Source organism: Hemitrygon akajei, chromosome 8 (genome assembly GCF_048418815.1).
Source record: "Hemitrygon akajei chromosome 8, sHemAka1.3, whole genome shotgun sequence".
NCBI lineage: Eukaryota > Metazoa > Chordata > Chondrichthyes > Myliobatiformes > Dasyatidae > Hemitrygon > Hemitrygon akajei.
The window spans coordinates 121,934,817-121,956,705 of record NC_133131.1 but is presented as its reverse complement, the minus strand read 5'-3'; the positions used below and the strand labels follow the sequence as shown (position 1 = coordinate 121,956,705).

Below are 21,889 nucleotides of genomic sequence, written 5' to 3'. Positions count from 1 at the left end.
GCCATTATTTGCAATTTTCACAGTGCAGAAGTATGTGATTAAGCTAGAGAGGTTGCAGGGAAGATTCAGAAGGAGGTCAGTGAAGGTGAAGGGTCTCACCTTAAAATGTTGGCTATCCATGACTCTCCATAGGTGATGCCTGATCTACTGATTTCTTCCATCATCTTGTGTTTTGTTCCAGATTCCAACATCTGCAAGTTTTTTTTTTACATCGAAGGTGGTGGGTATATGGGATGAGCTTCCAGAGCAGGATTAGGGTCAGGCACAACTATAATGTTTAAAAAAAATGGACAGGTACATGGATAGGAAAGATTTAAATTAATATGGACTAAAATGGTTGCAATGGACAAGTTGGACTGAACTTTATAATTCTGAATCAACAGGTTCCTCTCACAGTGAAAATACACCATTTGGTGTACACACTGTTCTCCCTTAGATCATCAAGAAACCTGTACCTGAGCGCCAAACCAATGGTAGTCCAACTTCTAGAAATATTCATATAATTCTCCTTTTTCCACTGGAATGCAGAAAATAGTTGTGGATAGTTTATTTTGATCTGGGTCTCTACTGGCTATGTTTGTCTGTAATGGCAATACATAGATCTCCAATCTTCTATTTTGAACAATTTGTGATCGTGTGCCCATGTTGGTGGAGATAATATATTTTTGTATAATATAATATATAACTTAAATGATATATAATATAAAATATACAGTGGATTCCGGTTAATTAGGACACATTGGGACCAGTACATTTTGGCCCAATTAAGCAGCTGCCCCAATTAGTTGAAATTTCATAGAAATATGTTCAAATTAAGTTTATTATCAAAGTACATATATGTCACCATATGCAACCCTGAGATTCATTTTCTTGCAGGCAAATGCAATAAATCCATAATAGAAATAATAACCATAATAGAATCAATGAAAGACCTCACCAACTTGGGCATTCAACCAGTGTGCAAAAGCCTATGCAAATACAAAAAGAAAGAAACAATAATATCCTAGCTATACACATGTGTTAATACTTTTGCACAGTACCATACTGGAACATGTTATTATTAAAAATGAGGCAGATATCTGAGCAAGTTTAGAGATGTCCACAGGGCCTCATAGAATCAGAATCGTATTTATTATCACCGACATGTGGCATGAAATTTGTTAACTTAGCAGCAGCAGTTCAATGCAATACATAACCTAGCAGAGAGAGAAAAAAATAAATAAAATATTTTAATAAATAAACAGATAAATCAATTGTGTATATTGAATAAATATTTTAAAATGTGCAAAAAAACAGAAATACTTTTTTTTTTTAAAAAGTGAGGTAGTGTCCAAAGCTTCAATGTCCATCTAGGAATCAGATGGCAGAGGGGAAGAAGCTGTTGTGACCAGCAGGGAGGGAACTGATGTTATTACAGGTGCTGGACAGACTTTTAATACGTCACTGGTCATGGGTGATGTGCCAGATGATTAGAGGACAGCAAATGTACCTTTATTCAAGAAGGACAGCAGGGATAAGCCAAGCAACTGCAGGCCACTGAGTATCATGTCAATGGTAGGGAAGCTGCTGATGAACAAGATTAATCTACTCTTGGAGGTAGACAGAATGACTCTGTTAGTAGGATCTAACTCAACCAGAGATTTTGAACCAAGAAGGGGTAACTTCACTCATTTTCACTCACCCAACACTGAAAGTTTCCACAACCTATGGACTCACATTCAGAGATTTTTCATCTCAGATTATCGATATTTTGTTGTTTATTTATTATTATTATTTCATTTATCTTTTTGTATTTGCACAATTTGTTGTCTTTTGGCACATTGGTTGTTTGTCTTGTGTGTGTGATTTTTGTTTGTTGATTCCATATAACAATTACAGTATGGAAACAGACCATCTTGGCCCTTCTACTCCGTGCCGAATGCTTACTCTCACCTGCTCACTCTCCCACTGACCGCACTCAGCCCATAACCCTCCATTCCTTTCCTGTCCATATACCTATCCAATTTTACTTTAAATGACAATACCGAACCTGCCTCTACCACTTCTACTGGAAGCTCATTCCACACAGCTACCACTCTCTGAGTAGAGAAATTACCCCTCATGTTACCCCTAAACTTTTGCCCCCTAACTCTCAACTCGTGCTCTTGTTTGAATCTCGCCTACTCTCAATGGAAAAAGCCTATCAACGTCAACTCTATCTATCCCCCTCATAATTTTAAATACCTCTATCAAGTCCCCCCTCAACCTTCTATGCTCCAAAGAATAAAGACCTAACTTGTTCAACCTTTCTCTGTAACTTGAGTGCTGAAACCCAGGTAACATTCTAGTAATTCTCCTCTGTACTCTCTCTATTTTGTTGACATCTTTCCTATAATTCGGTGACCAGAACTGTACACAATACTCCAAATTCGGCCTTACCAATGCCTTGTATAATTTTAACATTACATCCCAACTCCTATACTGAATGCTCTGATTTATAAAGGCCAATATACCAAAAGCTTTCTTCACCACCCTATCCACATGAGATTCCACCTTCAGGGAACTATGCACCATTATTCCTAGATCACTCTGTCCTACAGCATTCTTCAATGCCCTACCATTTACCATGTATATCCTATTTGGATTATTCCTACCAAAATATAGCACCTCACACTTATCAGCATTAAACTCCATCTGCCATCGTTCAGCCCACTCTTCAAACTGGCCTAAATCTCTCTGCAAGCTTTGAAAACCTACTTCATTATCCAGAATGCCACCTATCTTAGTATCATCTGCATACTTACTAATTCAATTTACCACCCCATCATCCAGATCATTAATGTATATGACAAACAGCATTGAACCCAGTACAGATCCCTGAGGCACACCACTAGTCACCGGCCTTCAACCTGACAAACAGTTATCCACCACTACTCTCTGGCATCTCCCATCCAGCCACTGTTGAATTCCATTATGGATTTTTTGTATTTGCTGTGAATGCCCGCAAGAAAATGAATGTCAGGGTAGTACATGGTGACAAATATGTAGTTTGATAATAAATTTACTTTGAACTTTACACTGGATTTTTCGAATTTGTAACAAGATGCACTGAATAAAGGTAATGTGAGTTAATGTGATCTTTAAGGCCTTTGCAATGTAGGAAATTGGTCAAAATGGTAAGAGCCCATATGATCCAAGCAAGTTGACAAATTGGCTTGGTAACAGGAGACACATGAGAATGATGGGACATTATTTTTCTGATTGGAAATCTCTGACCAATGATGTACCAAAAAGATTGGTGCTGAGGCTGTTTTGTCAATTGTTTTGTATGCTAGCAATTAGAATGTGAGTGGTGTGATACAGAAATTAGTGACAGTGGTGTTAGTGGGAGTACAGATGTAGGCTACACAATGATTCTGAAGAATTGGTAAGATGAACAGAGCATGGCAGATAGAATTTATCCTGATAAGAGCACACTGCAGAAGGCCGATACCCTTGTGAAGGACCAATAGGGGTAGACATACGGAGTATTGAGAGAGAGAGAGAGAGAGAGAGAGAGCGAGAGAGAGAGAGAGAGGCACCTGGGTGCAAAAGTTGTAACAATCCCTGAAGCACAAAGCAGTGTAGAAAGAGTATGCCTTCATCAAATGAAGCGTAGAAACTAAGAGCATCAAGGATATATTATAACATTGGTCATAGCAACAGTATATTTTACATTTCTAGTCACTACACTGGAGCAAGGATATGAATCCTCTGGGGAGAATGTCAAGAGGATTCACCAGGTTATTGCTGGGGTGGAGTGTTTGATTGATTAGGAGAGACTGGATAGGCAGGTTTGCTTCTTTTGAAGTTGAGGAGACTGAGGAGAGACCTGATAGAGGTGTGCAAAATTATGAGGAGCATAGATAGGGTACATAGAAGATAGAAAATTACAGCACAAAGAATGGGTCTTTAGACCACCCTTTCTGCACTGGCCATGATGCCAGCTTAAATTAATCTCGTCTGCCTGCACATGGTCTACATCTCTCTGTTTCCTGCCTAGTCATGTGCCTCTTAAGCATTGCTGTCATATCTGCTTCCACCACTTCCCATTGATCCTTGTGTAAAATAAATTGCCTCACAAATCTCCTTTAAACTCTTGCTCTCTCACCTTAAATCTGTGATCTTCAGTTTTTGGCATTTTTACCCTGAGGTCTTGATTTGATCCTGACCTTGGGCATGACTGTGGAATTTGCATTTTCTTCCTGTGACTTGCCTCAATCATTTCGGAGATGTGCTGTAGCTTAATTAGCTGCTCTTAGATCATTCCAAAGGCCGGGTAAGACAGCCACAGGAGTAATGCGAACATCAAGCTGGATTGAGAGAGGCTGAATAGTTTGGGACTCTTTTTTAAATGAGCATAGGAGAAGGAAGGGTGAACTTAAATGAGGTATATAAAATCAAGATGGGCATAGATAGAGTCAATGTTCACAATCTTTTTGCCAGGTTAGGGAATCAAGAACTGGAGGACATTGGTTTAAGATGAGGGGAGACACTTAACAGGAACCTTAGTGGCAACTTCTTCACCTAGAGGGTGGTCAGTATATGAAGTGAGCTGTCAGTTGAGGCAGGTACATTAACAGCATTTAAAAGATACTTGGACAGCTAAATGAATAAGGAAAAGTTTAGAGAGATATGGGGCTAGCTTAGAGGGGAAACATAGACCAGTTGGACCTAAGGGCCCATTTCCATGCTGCATGTCTGTCTATATGGCTTAGATGCAGTGAACAATGACAGAGCCCAAATCTTGAGGGCATAGATATACAGAAAAAAAGATTTTAAAAGGATCTGAGGGCAGCTTTTCCATTATAAAGGAAGGTGGGTTTTGGAATGAGTTACCAAAGAAAGTGGTAGAGATGGATATAATTACAGAGTTTAAAAGGAATTTGATAGGAAAGGTTTAGAGGTATGTGGACCAAACAGGTGGTAATAGGACTTGCTCAAGTAGACAACTTAGTTGTTCTAGACAAACTGGGCTGAAGGGCCTATTTCTGTGCCTTATAAATTAATAGGTACATTTAATGTCAGAGAAATGTATACAATATACATCCTGAAATTCTTTTATTTCGCACAGATACACGAAAACAGGAGTGCCCCAAAGGATGAATGACAGTTAAATGTTAGAACGCCAAAGCCCCCCCCAACTCCCCCCTCCTGCGCACAAGCAGCAGCAGAGTAATGACCCCCCCCCCCTCCGCCACCAGCAAAAAGCATTAGCATCCCCCACCAAGCACTCAAGTGTGCAGCAAAGCATCAGTAAGACACAGATGCAGTACCCCAAAGACTACTCATTCACCTGGTATTCAACAGACCACAGGCTCTCTCTCCCTAATAAGAAAAAAAGAGGTGTCCCCCTTTTACAGCAAGTGGGGAGACATAACAAAACAACTCGCTGATTTATGATGTTAAAAGTCAGTTGCGTTGCTTTTTCCAAGCTCTGTGCCCAAAGAACTCGGGTCTCTGGGCACACAGCCAGCTTGCTGCTTTTTATCTTCTGTGTACTCTCACGACTCATCAGACGGCGGCACCAGCTTTGAACCCGCCCACCTCCAGAGCCATGAAAATCTCGCACCCTGAAGGCATGCTAGTCTTCCAGGCTGCATCCTTGGCATATCAAAAAGCAACCAGTCACGAGGCCCCGAGAGCAGGTCCCATTTCTGCAAAGAACTGAAGTCAGCGTGTAACTCCAGGTCAGGGTCTTCATAAGAACCCTGAAAGGGACAAAAGGAGACTCTAGAAATAGAACCGTTTCCAAAGATGTACGCAAAGGAATTACTGTTAGGCGCCATTGTCCTCCTATGCTCCGCCCAATCTGTGATTTCATATCACATATCCAAGTAGATCTCTGACAGCTCATGCTTCAGGTTTTTGCTTCGAGTTGTCTTCATTGATTCTTCATTGTCTTCGAGTTGTGGAATTGAATTTAGGAGCCGAGAGGTAATGTTACAGCTATATAGGACCCTGGCCAGACCCCACTTGGAGTACTGTGCTCAGTTCTGGTTGCCTCACTACAGGACGGATGTGGAAGCCGTAGAAAGGGTGCAGAGGAGATTTACAAGGATGTTGCCTGGATTGGAGAGCATGCCTTATGAGAATAGGTTGAGTGAACTCAGCCTTTTCTCCTTGGAACAAAGGAGGATGAGAGGTGACCTGACAGGTGTTCAAGATGATGAGAGGCATTGATCGTGTGGATAGTCAGAGGCTTTTTCCCAGGGCTGAAATAGTTGCCACAAGAGGAGATGGGTTTAAGGTGCTGGGGAGTAGGTACAGAGGAGTTGTGAGGGGTAAATTTTTTACTCAGAGATTGGTGAGTGCGTGGAATGGGTTACCAGCAACGGTGGTGGAGGTGGATACGATAGGATCTTTTAAGAGGCTTTTAGATAGGTACATGGTGCTTATTAAAATAGAGGGCTATAGGTAAGCCAAGTAATTTCTAAGGTAGGGACGTGTTCGGCACAACTTTGTGGGCCGAAGGGCCTGTATTGTGTGTAGGTTTTCTATGTTTCTATGCAATTAAGATTTTAGTGGAGTTTCTGTTTTGCCTGGTTTATTCATTGCTCATTTTGTTGTTGTTGGCTCCAATTTCATATAATCAGCTCAGACATTCCACTTCTATTTTTATGTTAAGTGGATTTCAAGGTTGAAAGTAAATTCTGAAACTTTCTCTGTTGCATTCTCATTTTGCACTATGTCTTCGGCAATAAATGAGGGATGTACACAATTTCTTAAACTGTTGGAACAGTATTTCCTGGCAACAGCAGTCTGTTTGTATGAATTACCTTTTCACCAGGAAACCCACACTTGTTTAGATATCCTGGTGATACTTGTGCATAAAAATGTCTACAAACATATAACATAAGAAGTAGGAGCAGAGTAGGCCAACTTGCCCGTTGAGCCTGGTCCGCCATTCAATAAGATCATGATTGATTTGGCCGTGGGATCACCTCCACCGACCTGCCTTTTCCTCATAACACTTAATTCCCTTGCTATACAAAATCATAACTCTTTATAAATGATTTTTGTATACCTTTATAAATCTTGTTCATGATGTTGAGAAATGTCTTTATGCCACTACATCGTATGTGAACGCCCTTAAAAAACGAAAAGAAAGCTATGTAGAGAAACATCCTGGCTCCTGTGTTTTTCCTTCGACTGGCCTCTGGTGTTACAAAACATAACAAAGACCCTATATCAAGGTGTGTTAAGGAAAGTTTAAAGTTAACCTATGAGGCAAATTTTCTCCGCGGAATGGAGAGTGCCTGGAATCTGCTACTAAGGAAAGTGGTAGAAGCAGGTATAATAGCAACTTCTAAGTGGCATTTTGACAGATACATGAGCAGGCAGGCAATGCAAGGATGTATATACAATGTGCAAGCAGGTAGAAATAGTTTAAATTGATATCAGTGGTTAGCATGGACATTGTTGGCTGAAGTACTGTTCCTTTGCTCTTCTGTGTTCTAAATTCTTGTCTGTCTGAGTGCAGATTCAAAAATTCTCAAGTAGCTTGACACACAGGATAGAGCAGCCTGCTTGATTGTTACCCCTTTTAGCACCTTATTGGGTCATTTCCTACACCACCAATGGACAGTGGTTGCAATATATATTGACTACAGAATGCAATAAACCTACAATCTGTACTACCTAGAAGGGCAAGGGCAACTTTGCATGGGAATATCATGATTTGCAGGCTCACCTCCATGTCACATTCCATCCAGACTTGCATTGCATTTCTGTCCAGCACTGCAGTGATCAAGAATAGGGCTTATCACCACTTTCTCAAGAACAATTAGGATGTGCAACAAATTCTGGCCTTGCAAATGACAACATATTCTGAAAAATAAATAAGCATAAAGAAGACTCTCACCTTCTATGGTGTACTTTTGAACACGGTGGTTGACATCGTCTTCACTACCAACTCTATTTATTATTTTACTTGTTTAGCAATTTGGCACAGAGTAGGCCCTTGGAGCCATGCCTCCCCAGCAACCCCATAACCCAGATTTATCTTAACCTAATCACAAGATAATCTACAAACAAGCAATTAACCTATTTGGTACCTCTTTTGCCTGTGGGAGGAAACCAGAGCACCTGGGGAAAACACACACATTCCACAGGGAGGACGTACAGAGACTCCTTCCAGAATGGCACCAGAATTGAACTCTTTAAGTTCTGGAATTCCCCAAGTTGTAATAGTGTCATGCTAACCATGGGAGCCATGATTAGTGTAGCATTTAGCAGTACATTCCAACCACTGTTTTTAAAAAGAAAAAATAAATCTGAATTCCTCAAGTCACTTTTGGGTTTTTTTATCAGTCACTTTCATTTAGCTCATGTTCTTGAACATGATGGGAATGGTTTCTATTTGTTTGCTGTCCTTGTCCACATAACTGTGGTTTCAAATATCCTGGAACCATATTGGTAAATTTCATCTGCACTCTCTAAAGTTTCATCACAGGCTCCTTTGTTCCAGGAGAACAATCCTAGCTTCCCCAGTTTATCCATTAATCTGGAGTGCGTCCCCAGAATCTGAATGGTAATTCTTTTTCACCTTCTCTCATGCCAAAAGTATGGTACTCAGAACAGTACACTATAATTCAATTGAGGCCAAACAAATGTTTTATAAAACTTATCACATCTTTCTCAGTTGAGTACTCATGAAGGCTTGAATGCAGCTACTCTGCCACTTCCATCGAGCATACACATATAACAGTCCAAATGCTTTTCTTCAAATGGTCATTTTTAGAGATTCTTAGCAGTCAGTGGGATTGTTGCATTTCTTTTCAGAGTTGTATCTTTTCTCTGTTTGCCTGGTAATCTCTTTCCATGATAGTTTTTAGCAGTGTTGCTGAGCATGTGAATGATGCGGCATACTCAACATAACTGGCTGGAAGTAACTAGAGCCTCGGTACTGTGTAGGTTGGCATGATAGAAGACACTGATTCTGGTTTACTTGTCCTTCCAACCAGCACTTCATTATTCAACAAGAAAACTTCGTCAAGTTGGTTAGACATATTTTCTGAACGTAAGAACTAGAAAAGTATTGTAAAGGTATGATATTTGGTTTCTGAATTCTTTATTGTACTTTATTTCTGTTAATTTCTGTTAATTTTATTTCAGGTCTTTCTCAGAATTCTGAACCCGTCTTTCACAGGTTTGAGAATGAATAGAGTTTTGAAGTTCAGCCAGACTTTGAAGACTGCCTAAATGGATTTCAGTGGTGTCCATCTGTTGTTTCAATATTTAGTTAATACTTACATAATTTTATACTTGTATTTAACAAATACATCTTGCTACACCCTTCAGGGTACTAGGACTATTACCACTAGATGTTAAGTCAGAATCAAATTATGAAGCCAAAAGAAATTATGAGAGCTGTCCACCACAGGAAAGGAGGTATGGTTCAGACCATGGATTTATTGTAGCATTAGTTACATCATTTGATATACTAATAAAAAGAAAATACTTAAAGCATTGATCTTTACGTAGGTTATAACATCATAGTAGTTAAATTAAGACATTAAAAATTAATACAAAAAAGTACAACTATAAAGGTAAAAAGTAAATTATAATTTAAAGAAAATAACGAAAGCACTGAAATTAAGCTCAACTACTTAATTGTGTAAAGTAAAAAAGTTTAGAAGTCATTTGTCCATAAAATTGGTCTTGAACACTGAGGAGGAGAAACTCTGGCATTTCTTCATGCCCAGTAAGCTCTTAAGCGGTGCAGCTGAGTTCTCTTTATGAAAAGTAGTATCTGGACCTTACCAACATCAGCAAATTATTCATAAAAGCAGTCCATCTACATTGGAATAGTTTATTGCAAATTCAATCCAAAAATTGTTATGTCTGATCTTAGAGTTTCCATATGCATAAATGTCCTGAAAATGTGGCCCAGGGTTTTCTTTGTCATCCAGCAGTGCCCACAGTATTTATCTTTCTACATCTTTTTAAGTATTTGATACTTAAAACCAGATATGTTGAATTGCTAAATTAAATTGTTTATATGGGATATGACGCTTTATCCAATTGTTCTTAAAGTATGTTAACCTGACCATCTGGGGCTGTAATCATTCCAAATATTAATCTTTTTGCAAAATAACACTGACAAAATATCAATAACACTCCCAACCAAATCATTCACCATACTTTGAAAACACTTCAATTTATTATATCTAATAATCACATCTTTGAGATTAATACCCACTTAATCAAACACATAGAAGGTCAGGCCATTACTCACGTTATTTTAATTTCCTTTTTAAGTCAAGGATCTACACTTGAAAAATGAACATTCCTAGTCCTCAATCAGAAGCTTTCCAGTATGAAATTCTATGATTGTTACAGCTCAGCAAATGTACGAACTTTTTGATAGAGTTTCTAATAGTGAGTTTTAATTAAGTATTCTGTGATGCCTTACATAAAATCAGCAAGTAATAAAAGTAAAGAATTAGAAATTCTATAAAAATTTCTATTATCTGTATGGGCTGTCACCTGGCCTTTAACAAATTGTGGGACCATCTAACTATTGAATCAAGTCAAATGCACAGATCTACACAGCCGCCCAAATATTCAAAACAACTCGGAACATTAAAAAGACAAGTTCAATATTACTAATTTTCTAATTCTGAACAGCATTAAAAATAATGTCTTATTTTTGAGTACAGTGTATTGTGGTTAACTGGGACACATCAGGACCAGTACATTTTGGCCCAGTTAAACAGCTGCCTCAATTAGCTGAAGTTTCATGGAAGTAGTTAAAAAGGTATTAAAAAAAGACAAACTGAGTAACAAATTAGGTATTTAAATTAAATACAGAACAGATTGGAAACTACCAATTAGTACTATAGTACTATAAAACTATATTAGTTCCTAACAGTTATCAATGGAGGAATTCATCCCGTGTACCCTGTCACATTCTTTCGACCATAAATAAACCAATTCAAGACATCTCGTGCAGGTAATGGACTGTCTTCATACAATGTAGTCGACGATTAAATCCTCCAAATCTTCATTTTCATTGTAACTTTCAAGATGATTGTTGATCCTTCAAGTTCTTCTTAGATGCTAACTTGTTGAAGTAGTCAAATTGTTTATCTTCCATCCATTCCCAGCCATCATTGGTATCTCCAAGCCTGAAAGCTTGAAACCGCAGTGAGCAAAACAGTTCTGAATTGTCTTGCTGCTTATTTCTTGCCAACTGTTAGTGACAGAAATCACTGCTTTATGAACACAAACATACTACACAACTGATGCTATTTTAAAAACTATTCATTAAGTATGGTGTAGTGTCAAATGGCCACATAAGTGTGCACGACTGGTGCTAGTTAGAACCTGTTCAGCAACAGTCTCCTGCCATGTTTAAGTGGCATAGTGTCCCAAATAAACAAATGGAATCCCGGCAATTTTCTTGATGAATTTTTGTACTTTAAGAGTTGTGCCAAAGTAGTACAGCCTATATCACTATAATCTAGATGAGAAATATACATCCAACTTTCTAAACAATAGAATTAAAGATCTGTGACTTCATGAAATGAAATAGGTGAAAGTGAGTCACCTTACTTGACCCCCATTAATAGAAATGGGCTCAGTTTTAGCTTTATTTCCACTGGATAAGTCAAGTTTGTCAAGTCAATATGTCCATAACAAGACTAGTAAAATGCTTATTGACCTCTGTATGACCCAAAGCTTTACAATTTGCTTGTGTTCCATGGAGTTAAAAGCTTTTACAAGGTCTGGAAAAACAACTGAAGATTTTTGCAGGTCCTGTTAGTCCAGATATTAACTTACTTTAAATGGTTATGTTTTGGTTGTATTCAATGGTATATATACTGTAGCTGTTAAACAAAAATTTTCACAGCCTGCACTAGTAGTTTGGCTAATATCTTGATTCACAGTCCTGAGGAAAATGGAATAGGCCTTTAATAATTGACGTTCTGTAGCTTAACAGAGTTTTCAGATTTGGGAATAGGAATTCTCAGACTCTCATTGATTTTATCAGGTACTTGTCCTATTTAATCTAAGAAGATAAAATTATCTCTGCTCTGATATCTTGACCTCCATTTTTTGTGCCCACCTTCCCAGATCAGCAGTTGTATCATTTTTAAAAACTGCCAAAGGTCTCCCTGGGCCACACTGACTGCCACTAACACATTTTCATTCCTTGAACTGGTGGGATGCGGGCTGAACCAGACATTTGTTTATTTGTTAGAAGACACATAAAGCTCTAATTTCTAAAGGACCTGTGACATTGACTGGACCTCTAATTCATTAACTGGACCTTAAATTCTGCATGATCATAGACTCATCAATAACTTCTAGCAGGTCCACTTAGATAACAAATTATTGCCCCTAAGTAACTATCTGGAGGTAAAACCAAACAGTGAAAAATTATATCTCATTAAAGATGATAGGTATCCTGTTGGTGGGTGAGGCCACTACCCTCTTTGATCTTAATTATAACAAAAGGAAGTTAACAATTTCTGTATTAGTAATCTTAAGTATTAAAACCCTGAAATATTGATGAACTGACAGTTAGAAATATACCAAATTGCCTTTTTAAAGTTAGATATACTTCTGATTTCCAAAATCAGGTGTTGGTGGTTGCATATTTTTAACAAAACCAACAATTATATATTTTCAGCAGAATGATAATTGTGATGAGTGTATTTTTAAATATTTATCTTAATTTTCTTTCTACTGTATTGATTGTATAAGAATTAAAACATTGTATTCTTGACTTTATTTTAATATTGCACACTTGATGTTTTAAAAAGCATAGGCTGCATTTGATTATTTTTGCCATGTAATATAGTTTATCAATGCTGAAAGCTTAGTTATACTCGTATTTTGTAGAGGTGGATAGTGTCACAACTGGACTATTTTCAGAGTTATATACTTTGTATATAGGACAAAGTCATATTGGAGTCTTTTGGTAATCACGAAGATTGCAAATTTAGTTGCAAACAAAAAGGCTTATTGAAAATTGCACTACAGTAATTAACAACATATCAGAAATGGACTGGTTAAAAATGTGTTTATCACCATAACACCACATGTATTATGAATATTGGTATCTACTTTTAAAGAATTAAATGGTATGCATTTGTCATATAGTTAGGTTATTTGGAAAATTACATTAGACAGAATATGTGCATTTAGGCATTTCAGATTCTCAGAATTTTTTTAAATTTTGTCAACAAAAAGGGTATTACATTGTTTTTTCTCTGGTAGAAATCAAATAGATGATTTGTTAGTAATGTCTATAAATGACAAAATAAATGATTCATTAAACAGATGTTTCTTCACATGTGTAGACCTATTCCTTTTCATTGTAATAAAATTAAATATGTACAAAATACATGTCTTGACTGAAGCTTTGTGACTTGCTGGGCAAACATGAGCCATATCCATTTTGAGCAGTAATTTAATTTGACGTACTGGACCAAATAGTTCAGTTGTCCCTTGCTGCATGTCCTTGATTCAGAAAGTGAAGTAAAAGACCTAGTGCCTGATGTCCAATTATGGGGGGTCGTCATCCTGTGACTGGAGAACCAAAACAGAAAATCCTGAGACCTGAAAATAGGGTGAGTACTTGAGAAAAACATTTGTGGCTTTCATCATTATACTTAGTTGAAAAATCTTTAACCAGTGCAACACCCTGGCTTGGTCCCAGAATTGAAAAAGGTAATTGCAATCAATCACGTTCTTGAAGTGTAGATTATAGGAGAGTCATCATATCAGTGTATTAAGAGTAAGAAGAGGACAGGTTGGAAAAGAGTGGGTCTGCTGTGTGACCAAAAGGGTAAACTTTGTGTCCTAAATGAATAGCTCTTGTCAATATTCACTAAGGATTTGGAGGAAAGTGACTTCAGAAAGGGGTAAGTTGATAGTCTGGAGCATGTCAGTGTTAAGAAAATGCTAGTGTTAAATATCTTAAGATGCATAAGGTGAGCAAATCTTCAGGGCTGGATCAGATCTATCCCATGATACTATAGGAAATGAGAGGAGATTGCTGGGGCTCAGACAGATTTTTGCATCTTCATTAACAAAAAGTAGCTGGCCTGTGGTGTAGTGGCATCTGCACCAGGCTTCAAGGCGAGTAGTGCCAGGTTCAAATCCAGCTGGTTCCTTGCACACTTCCATCCGTCCTGGGTTGAGCACCAAGCTAGCAACTCGGCCTTGTAAAAAACGCTAAAGAAATGGCAAGGTTGCCGCCTGATGCGCCACAAGGTGCAGAAAGGAACAACAATAAATGAAAGGTGGGTATCAAAAGACTGGAGGGGCAATGTTGCCCCTTTATTTAAGAAGAATGGGAAAAATAAGCCAAGTAACAATAGGTCAGTGAGGCTTATGTCAAATAGATTGCTGGGTTTGCTGAGATGAATATAACAGTACTTTTGTGGAGCTTGATTTTTTTCCCTCCCGTCTATGGCATGACCAGTTCCTTTGCTTTTGACGATCAGACAATCAGACTTCATTTTTGCCTCGTGTTAAGATGGTACAGTCTGCATCCAGGCCTTCTACCCCTAGATCTTTATGAGGTTACCTTCCAAGACTACCAGTTGTGTCTTCCACAAAAGACGAGTAGCATTTCAGCTAGTCTATACTAATCCCATTTGCCTGCATTAATTTACTTTATTGTCACCAAACAATTGATACTAGACCGTACAATCATCACAGTGATATTTGATTCTGCGCTTCGTGCTCCCTGGAGTACAAATCGAAGTAAATATAATAAAAATTTAAATTATAAATCATAATTAGAAAATAGAAAAGGGAAAGTAAGGTAGTGCAAGTCAGGTCCGGATATTTGGAAGGTACGGCCCAGATCAGGGTCAGGATCCTATTCCTGTTAGTCCTTTTCATTCAAGTATCAGCCCAGCTGGATCTTAACTGTTGTTACTGTTTACGCTTCCACCACCTCCTCTGGCAGCTCATTCCAGATACCAACTACATCTTGTGTGAAAAATTTACCCCTCATCCTCTTTGATGGAACAGTACATGATGTTTGTGCCAACTATGCCATCAATTTAAATTGCATATCTGCCTGCACATGGTCTGTATCTCACCATTCTCCACTTGTTCATATGTTTGAATGCTTCTTAAGTGTTGCTATTGTATCTGCTTCCACCATTCCGTCAGTATGTTTCAGACAAAAATTTGCCTCCTTTAAACTAATCCTCTCACCTTTTTGCCCATTAAAAAGACTCTATTTTGCCCATGCCTCTCAAATTTAATATACTTATAGCAAGTCACCCCACAGCCTCTGATGCTCCAGAGAAAGCAGTTCCATAAGACAAAGGAGCAGAATTAGGCCATTCAGCCCATTGAATCTGCTCCACCATTCCATCATGGCTGATCCCAGATCCCACTCAACCCCATACATATGTCTTCTCGCCATATCCTTTGATGCCCTGATCAATCAGGAAATGATCAACTTCCACCTTAAATATACACATGGACTTGGCCTCCACTGCTGTTTGTGGCAGAGCATTCCACAGATTTACTACTTTCTGGCTTAAAAAGAACTCTGTCTCTATTCTAAAGAGTCATCCCTCAGTTTTGAGGCTGTGCCCTCTAGTTCTGGATACCCCCACCATAGGAAACATCCTCTCCACATCCACTCTATCTACTCCTTACAACATTAGGTAGGTTTCAATGAGACCCCCCCCCCCCCCCCCCCCGGTATTCTTCTAAATTCCAGTGAGTATAAGCTCAAAGCTGCCAAATGCTCCTCATATGTTAACCCCTTTATTCACGGAATAACCCTTGTGCGCCTCTTCTGAACTCTCTCCAATGACAGCACATTCTTTCTGAGATATGGTGCCTGAAACTGTTGACAATACTCCCAAGTACAGCCTGACTAGTGTCTTATAAAGGCTCAGAATTATCTCTTTTATATTCTATTCCCCTTGAAATAAATGACAACATTGCACTTGCCTTCCTCACCATAGACTCAACCTGTAAAGATCCAAATCTGGGAGTTTTCTCTGCACCTCTGATGTTTGAACCTTCTCCCCATTTAAATAGTCTGCACTATTGTTCCTTTTACCAAAATACATTATCATATATTTCCCAACACTGTATTCCATCTGCCACTTTTTTGCCCATTCATCCAATTTGTCTTATGGATCTGCTGACCATGAAAGAACAGGACAAAACCTTCACTAAATCCCATACATACAAACAACACTCACTGTTCTATCTTTTCAACCTCCCTCTTGCCTTAAACAAGGGGTTCCTATCCTGGGGTCCATGGACCCCTCAATTCATGGTAAGGCTTGTAGGTATAAAAAAGTTTGGGAACTGCTACCTTAAACCCTATGTCCTTTTGTTTTAGACATCGCCACTATGGGAAACAGACCTTGGTTATTCACCCTATCTGTGCCTCTCATTTTACATATACCTCTAACTTGAAACACCTGAACCTCCTTTCCTCCATAGAAAACAGAGCTAACCTATATCTCAAGCCCTGTCATTTTATCCCTCTGCCTCCTTCTCTGATACTAAAAGCTAACTTAGGCTAAGTCCATACTACGCCAGATAAATCCGTAACTGAAGCTTTTTCTCTTAGTTTTTACCCTCCGTCCACACTAAAACGGCGTTTTCGTCCCCCGAAAACAGAGACTTTCAAAAACACTCTCCAGAGTGTGTAATTTTGAAAATGCCACTTGGCCAGAGCAGTGTGGACGGGGTAACTGGAGAAATCTAAAAACGCTGTTATGACATGCCAGAACAGATGGTGATGGCAGCGCGCCATTTCATTGTTTTCTTGAACGCAACCTAACAATTTCAGAACAGACGGCAACGAGACTGAAGCCAGAAGAGTTAGAAATGTACTCACCAAATACTTCGACCCATAACTTACTGAATAAATAAGTATACTCACTTTGCCCTGTTTTCTGTCCTTGCTCATATGAAGGTGATTTACCTATTTATGCAAGTACTTCTCTGACAATAGAAGTTTAACAGCCTAACGTAACATTGTATGGAAATACAAGATAACACTGATGCAGACATGCTTTATACATTTAACAAGGGGCTTTATTATGCAATAGAGTTCGTCAGTTTTTCAATGTTGGTCATCAGCCAGGTCATACTGTCCGTGATCTCCCTGTCGGTTGCCTCCATACGCTCCAGTATTTGTTTTTTTTTAGTTTTAAGTCCTCCTGCACGAGAGCCAACAGCTGTCCATCATTTAAGTTTTTCTAGTCTGTAACTGAACAAACACACAGCAAGTCTTTCACGGCGAGATTCGGCACCAAACATGTCGCTTGTTTTCAGTAGATGTGTCCTGCGCATGCCCAGTAGGAGGAGATTCGCCAAAATATCCGTTTTAATGTGGACAGAGATATTTTTTAAAACACATAGTGTGGACGCCTATTGTTTTTATGCAAAACCAGCATTTTCAGAATTATCCAGTCTAGTGTGGACATAGCCTCATTTTCTTTCTTACCAGTTCTGAGGAAGGATCTAGGATCCAAAACATTGACAGGTTGTCTTTTCAGAGATGCTCCCAAAGTATCTGTTTCTGGTTTTATTTTAGATTTCCAGCATGTGCACCTTTTGTTTTCAATGCTCACTTTTTCTTGCATTTCCAGCTGTTTTTTTCAAAATTCCTGGTATTTCAGGTTTTGTTTGTCATTTTCCGTCAACACATCTAGACATACTGATACCACCCTCTTTCATTCAATTTCTCCTGGTCTCCAGCCATTTAAAGATATCTCCTGTATGTATACAGCCTTCCTTTCAGCAGTTACAGAATGTGTTTCATTTCAGGCTTGTATCTGCTGACATTTAGAGTGGGAGGTAACTTGATTGAAACAAACAAGACCTTGAGAGGTCTGGGAGAGTGGATCTGGAGAGGCTATTTCCTGCTAAAGAAGATTCCAGGAGTACAAGTCACTTCAAAATTAAAGGGCAAATCTAAGGTTAAATTGTTTCTGAGGGCATGAGTTTTTGGAACTCTTCAGTAAAGGGCTGTGGAATCAGTTTATTAACTCTTTCAGAGCATGAACAATTTATATATTAGTGAAGTGGCCTCCTGTGATATATACTTAAATGATTTTAATTAAACTTAATTTGCAACCACTCAGAGTTTTCAGTATTTAACTATTTCAGCATTTTGGTAGTAAATAGACATTTGATATCTACCTGGAAAGTACATGTGCAGACACAAACAATAAGTGATAAAACTTGATTGTAGTATTAGCAATTTTCCACACTGAGCAGAAAACTTAATCATGAAGTTAAAATGAGCCATGTCACACATATTATTCCAATTTTGCATTTGCTTAAGACTTTTACAAAGAGACAAGACGTAAGTGAAGAATCAAAGCAAAGGTAAATCAGCACCCGTGGTAATAATAGATGTCCTCTCATTATACAAGAGTACAGTATATAGATAACATCTATATACTATATATAGATATGAAATATCTATATATGAAAATTTAGAAGGGGTAGAGGAGGAGAAAAATAATGGGAATAGTTTATGTAGTGGATGGTGAGCTATGAAGAGAGAAATGACCAAGTGCTTGATCAAGGTTCTGGTTTGTTTAGAGCAGGGGTTCCTAACCTGGGGGCCATGGGTCCCGTGAGGGTCCATGAACTTGGGTGAGAAAAAAATTGACATCTTTATTTTCACTAAACTCTAAATAAAATCTAGCATTTCCTTCAATTATAAATGTAGGCAACAAACCACAGCAGTGATAACAGAACCTGTGACTTTGGCATCAATAGAAATCACATATTTTCATATCATAGTACAGTTGTTACAAATACCTCAAAGTACTGTTTACTCATCACTACTTCAAAATTATGGTGGTTATGAGACTCATCGCTAAATCAAATGTGATCATAGTCTTCCTGTCCAGCTATCAGGCAGCCCTATGCCTTGTAATCATTCAGCCACCAAACAGTGAAGTTGCATGTTCTCACATTTGTGACCCAGTCGTCTACATTACTCCCCATTACTCCCTTGCTTGTTGATCAATGCTTGAAGGAGGTGATTAATATTTTTGCAAAACAGGGCAGTTCAAAGGAGAATTCTTAGCTCTCCATAAGGCCACGTGGCCTTTTGTAATGTAGATAGGTATATAGACTGACAGTGTAGGCCAGACAAGTTCAAACATGTCTGATGATTGGAATAACTGTTGAAGTGTGTTAATTAAAGTAAAAATCTTATTATTGCTAACAGATTGTGAAGTGATAAAGGTCATGTAAGTTCTGTGAGTAGCAGAGGTCCTCTTTTGTTTTTCTCTTTGTACTTCCTTTTTGTACATTGTTATGAAGTAAAGAAGTGCACATGCAGTGTGTTTTACAAGTGGCATTCTCCTAACTTACAGCTTTTTGACAAGCATATGATGACTGAAAGACCCTGTTAGTTCTGTACTATAGTTACTGAAATGTTGCATCATTGAAGCCACAAATTCTTGGCCAGTGCATATTCAAAGTTCAAAGTAAATTTATTATCAAAGAACACATATATCACCACCCATGACTTAGACATTCATTTTCTTGCTGGTATTCACAGTAAATACAAGAAACGTAATAGAATCAATGTAAAGCTGCAGCCAACAGGACAGGCAAACAATCAAAGTACAAAAGAAATAATAATACTAAGTAAATAAGTAATAAATATCAGGGTCATGAGATGAAGAGTCCTTGAAAGTGAGTTCATAGGTTGTGGGAATAGTTCAGTGATGGGGTAGATGAAGTTGAGTGAAGTTATCCCTCTGGCCCAAGAGCTTGATGGTTGAGGCGTAGTAACTGTTCCTGAACCTGATGGTGTGGGTCCTGAGGCACTTGTACCTTCTGATGACAGCAGTGAGAAGAGAACATGGCCTGGATGGTGGAGATCCTTGATGATGTATTCTTTCCTGCAACAGCGCTCAGTTTAGATGTGCTCAGTAGAGAGAAGGGCTTTACCCATGATGGACTGAGCAGAAACCACTACTTTTTGTAGGCTTTTCCGTTCAGGGGCATTGGTGTTTCCATACCAGGCCGTGAGGTAACCAGTCGATATACTCTCTACTACAATTCTATAGAAGTTCATTAAAGTCTTAGATGATATATTGAAACTTCACAAACTTCTTAAAAAGGAGAGGCATTGCTGTACTTTCTTTCTAAGGGCACTTGCATGCTGGACCTGGGACAGATCCTCTGAAATGATAACATCAAGGGATTTAAGATTCCTGATCCTTGCTATCTCTGATCCCCTGATGAGGACTGACTCATGGACTGCCAGTTTCTGGACTGTTGGCTTTCCATTCCACCCCCCCCCGCCCCGAAAGATGCTCTCACGTCGGCCTCTTTAGTCTCTGCCTGTATACAGGTCAGAGAAGGACAGCCAAGTGACCAGATTTCCTGAAATACAGTCTAGGAATGGAATGCTAGGCATTCCTGATCATAGTACTGTATAGCAGTGCTTGAGTGTGTTGGAACCCCTGGTCCTGCAGTTTATATGTTCATGATAGTTGAACAGAGATTTCTTCAAGCCTAATTGAAGTCCCCAACAATGATTTGATAGACATTGAGGGAGACTTTCTTGTTTGCTGATGGTGTCACTCAGTATCTTGAGTGACTGCTTAATGTAAGCCTTTCGTAGTATGTAACCCTCTTGGTAAGTCAAATGGCTTGCACATAATCTTCAGATGGTTCAATTCAGGGGAACAAGAGTGTAAAAAAACCGCTGTGTCCAAGCACAAGGACTATCATGAAACAGACTCCCACTGTTTGGCTTCTCTGAATCAGCAGTCCTGTCCATTCTGTGTATTGAGAAGCCCTCTAGTCTTACGGAAGTATCCAGTGTGTCTGGAGTGAGCCGTGTCTCTGTGAAACAGAGAATACAGCAATTCCTCATTTCCCTTCAATACAGAAGTCTTGACCTTATGTCCCCGGTCTTGTTCTCCAGCAACCATACATTAGCTAACAAGATGCTGGGTAAAGGAAGTTTCATGCCCCAGTGTTTTAGCCTGGCTTGGAGTCCTCCCCTCCTCCCTCTCTTTGGGCTGTGACAATGTACTTTCGCCAGATTAAAGGTGCCATACCTGTATGGTTGAGAGTTAAGTCCGCCGAGGCCTTCAGAAGATCATAAAATCGCTAGTTTGTTAAGACAGTTCAAAGTATGTACCGTAATCTAAAAGGAAATTGCAGGCTGCAGATTGCAGTGAGAGTAGTTCAGGAGAAGTATATTTAGAAGTTTTGTAAAAAAAAACTTCTAATATACTTCTGAACTACTCCCGCTGCAAAGAGAGAGAGTAGATGAGAATACAGAGAGAGATGATGAGAATTAATCTAAGAGAATTGGGGGTGCAGCAATTCACATTAAAAGGGTTGCTGGGCATGGGTGAGAGAGCACAGGTTAGGGTATTTTTGGCTTTCTTAAGAGGTACAGGTGTTTTTTATAGGATATGATGGATAAACAGGAATAGGGTACTAGGATGGCCAAAGATGGGAGGATAAAGTGTAGGTTAGGGTATGTGTGTGTGTACGATTGGGTGAAAAGATTTCAAATGTAAGTCTATCGTCTGATCCACACTCCGGAGCAGAAGGTGGCGGTAATGCACCATTAAGCTGGGTGCCAACCACCATAAAACAAGACATAGAGAGAGAGAGAGAAGTTTTGTAAACTGTCTGCCATGGTTCACCAGCGCCATTTTGCCTGGATAGACACCAGCTTAGGCAGGCGCATCCAAAAGCAAGACCCAGCTGATGCTGAAAATGTGTGTTGTGTCAGCAGAGAAAATGATAAACAGCCAGACTTAAAGATGACAAAAATCATGGTGCAGAAATGAAAGGGCAAAGTAAGAAGCATATGTGGGCATTGTTGTAAATAAGCAGTGATAGTGATGTCTTTCAAATATTAAAT

The 21,889-nt window shown here is 38.9% G+C and overlaps 1 protein-coding gene across 1 annotated transcript in view; it reads left to right on the top strand.

The window, feature by feature from the left end:
* The window catches only part of LOC140732213 (pituitary tumor-transforming gene 1 protein-interacting protein-like), a 58,361-nt gene extending 44,988 nt beyond the window's left edge, over window positions 1–13,373 (top strand). Inside the window, exon 7 of the mRNA XM_073054506.1 lies at window positions 9,136–13,373. Coding sequence (XP_072910607.1) covers window positions 9,136–9,185 — 50 coding nt within the window. The 3' untranslated portion in view covers window positions 9,186–13,373. The remainder of the gene's footprint in view (window positions 1–9,135) is intronic.
* Window positions 13,374–21,889: the final 8,516 nt, after the last annotated feature.